The sequence below is a fragment of the Peromyscus californicus genome, unplaced genomic scaffold (assembly GCF_007827085.1).
Source record: "Peromyscus californicus insignis strain IS unplaced genomic scaffold, ASM782708v3 Scaffold_6__1_contigs__length_162567912, whole genome shotgun sequence".
NCBI classification, from domain to species: Eukaryota; Metazoa; Chordata; class Mammalia; order Rodentia; family Cricetidae; genus Peromyscus; species Peromyscus californicus.
The window spans coordinates 43,904,108-43,908,748 of NW_026294584.1; the positions used below are offsets into that span (position 1 = coordinate 43,904,108).

Genomic DNA, 4,641 nt, shown 5'->3' on the forward strand with positions numbered 1-4,641 from the left:
GGCAGAAGCAGGTGGATCTCTGTGAGTTCAAGGCCAGCCTGGTCTACAGAGTGAGTTCCAGGATAGGTGCCAAAACTACACAGAGAAACCCTGTCTCGAAAAACAAAACAAAACAAAACAAAAAAATCTCCTTTAAAGTTAGGGGCTTCAGCCGGGTGGTGGTGGCGCACGCCTTTAAACCCAGCACTCGGGAGGCAGAGCCAGGCAAATCTCTGTGAATTCAAGACCAGCCTGGTCTACTGAGCAAGATCCAGGACAGGAACCAAAACTACACAGAGAAACCCTGTCTTGAAAAAACCAAACAAATTAATTAATTAATTAATCAATAAGTAAGTAAATAAATAAAATTAGGGGCTTCTTCTTCAAGCACAATCCCACCTGCTCTTGGTGGCCTCGTTATAAAACACTGAACCTCTTGAGGATTATAGGCCTCCTTCTTTGGGCCAATCCAGGGATCCCTCCCCTCACATAGTTTATGAGAACCTAGTAGCATTCCAATGCTGTGTTTGAAATCATCTATTCCCTCAAGGACACCTGAAGGCCCAGGACCAGAAACAAGATGAGCGGTGACACCAAGAGTCAGTCTATCAGCCCCAAGGAAAAAGTTTCTCCCAGGATACCAAAGAACCATTTTCCCTTTAAAACCACAGGGTGTGCCCATGAGAATGGACTTCACCTGTTAAGAAAGGGGTTTGGAGCCCAGCGGTGGTGGCACACACCTTTAATCCCAGCACTTGAGAGGCAGAGACAGTTCCTATGATGAGTTCCAGGCCATCCTGGGCTACAGAGCAAGTTCAATGACAGCCAGGGCTTCACAGTGAAACCCTGTCCCCCCCCCCCCCAAAAAAAAAAAAACAAAAAAAACAAACTGCCGGGCGGTGGTGGCGCACGCCTTTAATCCCAGCACTCGGGAGGCAGAGCCAGGCGGATCTCTGTGAGTTCGAGGCCAGCCTGGTCTCCAAAGCGAGTTCCAGGAAAGGCGCAAAGCTACACAGAGAAACCCTGTCTCGAAAAAAACCAAAAAAAAAAAAAAAAAAAAAAAAAAACTAAGAAAAGGAAAGGAAAGGAGAGAGAGAGAGAGAGAGAGAGAGAGAGAGAGAGAGAGAGAGAAAGAGAGAGAGAGGAAGAAAGAAAGAAAGGGAGGAAGGAAGGAAGAAAGAAAGAAAAAAGGGTTTGGGTATTAAATACAATAGCTAAAGGACTCAGCAGCACTCAACATTAAAGATTTCTAGACGCAGCAGAAAACCAGGCTGAGAGGGGATGATATGGTGATAGGAAGATAGTACCTTTTGTCTAAGGTCCCAGGGAGTGAGAAAATGGAGACACAATGACTAAAACCATTTTAAAGTCAAACACTTTACTTTTAATCACAGCTCTTGCCAGAAACTTAGCATATAACTTTGAGATAATTTAAGCTTCAGCATTTAAATATATAAGACAGGGGAAAGCAATTTACTTTATCAGGTGCCTCTTATGATCCCATGAGATTACAACATCTTTTACAAGTTAATTGATGGGGTGGTATAAGATATCCAGGAGGGGACCATAGGGGACCTTATCAGGTTAGGAAAGGCCTTTCAGCCTCATATTTAATGAAAGGAACACAGGCACATACACACACAGGCACACACACACACACACACACACACACACACACACACCAATAATTTCAATCCACAGTAGCTGGAACACACAACAGAAATCTCTGATTCCTTTAAGGGGGCAGAAGGGCCCTAAGGTTGTAACTTCAGACTCTGTTGTTAGAGAAAGATGCTCCTACTTAATAATAGCTATTATCTAGCTGCTTCTTTTCCAAATCCAAGACAGTAGCTCTCTAATATAAACCAATCTCTCACTTTTTTTCCCTTACCCACCAATTCACCTGTAACAGAAACAACAATGTGCAGACCTCCATGGAAATCAAGCCCTACTTAGCCACTAAGAGGTGAACAGCCTCATCTATGCCTAAGATTACTTAGGGTGGGGCAGTGGGAACTTCGTCTCTCTGTTTCTCTGAACAGCTATCAATGGCTGTGAAAAGTCTGGTTTTGTACTTGTCCCACCCAAAAGTTACTTGGGCTTGCCTTCTAGGTGAAGGAGAAATTATTTCAGACTAGCCTTTTCTCTCTAGTGCTATTATAGTTGTTTTCTAATTACTTAACCAATCTTCTCATAATCGTGAGCCAGAAAGTTACCACCCTTGAGAAGGAATTTTTAAAAAGGAAAAGGGCTACAATGCAAGCGCAGGGTTCCACAATATGCTATAGGAATTGCAAGCAGACTTAATAGCACTCCCCAGGCACATAAAAGCATATCCCAGCCATACATCCACAAAGCAGAGGTAGCTGGGGCAATTGGGAGAGCGGAAGACATTAGCTTCCCATCAACCTGGAATTTTTGTTTAAAGGATAATAAAAATAAATTAGTAAACATTGCTGTTTACAGAAATAGAAATAATTTCTGTTTCCAAAGGCCTCTCATCATTCAAGTCTGGACATTTCCAAGACTGCCACCCTAGACACCATCTCCAAGGTCCGCCCTGGTCAATGGCTGAGACACCAGAGTCCTTTGGGACTGGGAGCGCCTCAAGCATTTGAGAATTCAGTTTTACATTTCTGGTGCCATGGAGGGAAGAATCTTCAGTACGCTGAAGAGTACCGAAAGTTCATTCCTTCTCACTGGTTCCTTGCAGGCTCTTTTGAAGCAACCGTTCCTTTCAGATGGTAATTGCGTTGCGAGACTTCCCACTATCTTCTGGCTCCCAGTCCCTCTCCAGAGTCCGACAAGCTTGTCTGGAACCCATCTTCAGAGCGGAGCAACCAGTCTGTGCCTTTGTCTAACGACCCTAGAAAATAGGAATGGACAGAGAGAAGGCAAGGACAACGGCCTGGGGGAGTTGTGCTGGAGGGAAAGACAGACAGCAAGGACAGTCCTACAGGCAAGCAGTGAAGCTGGTCTCCTGGCCAGAGTCGGGGCTGGAGTCGGAACCGGAGCTTTCCACCATGGCTGGGGGTGGTGGCTCAGGGCGGGGAATGCGACGACGCCCCCGGTACTCGATCATGTCGGGATGGTAAGTTGGATGGCGACGGGCATGCTTGGTCAAGTGGTCGCTCCTGGAGAACTGCTTGGGGCACAGCGGGCAGGAGAAGCGCTTCTCACCGGTGTGCGTCCTGTAGTGGCGGGCCAGCTCGTCCGAGCGCGTAAACTTCTTGTCGCAGTCGAGCCAATCGCAGGAGAACGGGCGCTCCCCCGTGTGGGTGCGCTGGTGTGACTTGAGGTGCGAAGACTTGTAATAGGCTTTGTTGCAGCCCGGGAAGGAGCACTGATGTCGCTTGGCTGCGGGTGTAACTTGCCTCCTCCGGAACGTAGGGCCTATTGCTGGCGAGGGGCCGGCCCCTGGGGGCCCCTCGGGCACCTCTCCGCTGTCATCGGGGTCTTCGGGGACCTCAGGTGCACTCAGGATGGCAGGCTCGCCAAAGGAGCTCTCAGCGCCGGTGAGCTCTTCCTCAAAGAAGGCGGGGACCGGCTCGGAGCACCCAGTGGGGCTGGAGCACCAGGTCGGCTGGCAGCAGCTAGTTGAGGCACACGGAGCTTCTCCCGAGTTCTCCCGGGAGCATTCCCCGCCACTGCAGCTTAGATCCGCCAAAGCGCTCGCAGCCAGCAGGTGAGAACACTCTTCGCTCTCGCTGGGGCCAGGAGCGGGGATCTGGAGGACCGGGGGTATCCACAGCACTCCCCGTGCCCCGGAGCCCGTCCCCGCCGACTCCCGAGGCACCGCACCCACCTCGGTGGCAGCTGCTGCTTCCGCGCCCTCGGGGTCGGTTGCGCGCTCGTGCAGCACCGGGCCGGTGGACATAGACACCAGGCATTCGGCAGCGAAGTAGTCCAGGCAAGCCACGGCGGCTGACATGCTGGCGGCGCCCGGTTGTGGGCTAGCGCCGTCCGAGCGCGGCCAGCCGCGGGCAGGAGAGTCCCCGGGAGCGTCCGTCCCGCCGCTTGGAGCCGGACGAGCTGGAAGCTGGTGCGCGCCGCTCGCAGCCCGCAGCGACTGCTGCCAGCGCCGTGCCCGCCCCGCCTGACGCGCCCTGACGCACAGGAGCCTGCGGGGGTGGCGGGGACCCGCCCCGGCCCGAGGACACCCCTGGATCGCGCTGCCGCGCGGGCTAAGGCATTCCCAGCAGCCTGAGAAATTATCTTGTCTGCGCTTTCTCTCCGCTGCTGGCGAGCCAGGTAATTTCAATGCGCGCAAGTCCCGGATCGCAACTTCTGGGCAGCCTGCCGGCCTCGCCCCCCGCGCCCCTGGTCCCCGGCCAGCTGGGTGTCCGGCGGAGTCCTAGAAACTTTTTTTTCCTTTAAGGGGGGGCGAAAAAAAGCCGCGTTAATACCTGACTTGTCTTTCGCTTCGCAAACGCGCGATCGCTGGCGAAGTGGGCTGGGATTGCGTTTGACTCGCGTCCACCGCTCGCTGCCCAAATTGAAAATAGCCCCAAGTCTGCATCCAAAAGAAAACGGGGGGCGAAACAAAGTTTTCTCATTTAGCAGTTCGACTGTTAATGCAGGGTCGGCAGCCGTGTTCTTAATAGATCCACCGCGTAGCCATTAATTAATAGCAGTTTGAACCAGAAACGGTTTTAACCCTGG

General features: G+C 51.8%; 1 protein-coding gene across 1 annotated transcript; it reads right to left on the reverse strand.

The window, feature by feature from the left end:
* Window positions 1-1,376: 1,376 nt before the first annotated feature.
* On the reverse strand, window positions 1,377-4,362 carry Klf14 (KLF transcription factor 14). Its single transcript, XM_052720666.1, has one exon. It carries the CDS (start codon window positions 3,908-3,910, stop codon window positions 2,933-2,935), a length of 978 nt encoding a protein of 325 aa, XP_052576626.1. The 5' UTR covers window positions 3,911-4,362; the 3' UTR covers window positions 1,377-2,932.
* Between the last annotated feature and the right edge of the window lie 279 nt (window positions 4,363-4,641).

What these genes read in the sequence shown, in the direction of transcription:
- Klf14 (XM_052720666.1), bottom strand. Translation starts at nt 3,910, where the DNA reads ATGTCAGCCGCCGTGGCTTGCCTGGACTACTTCGCTGCCGAATGCCTG.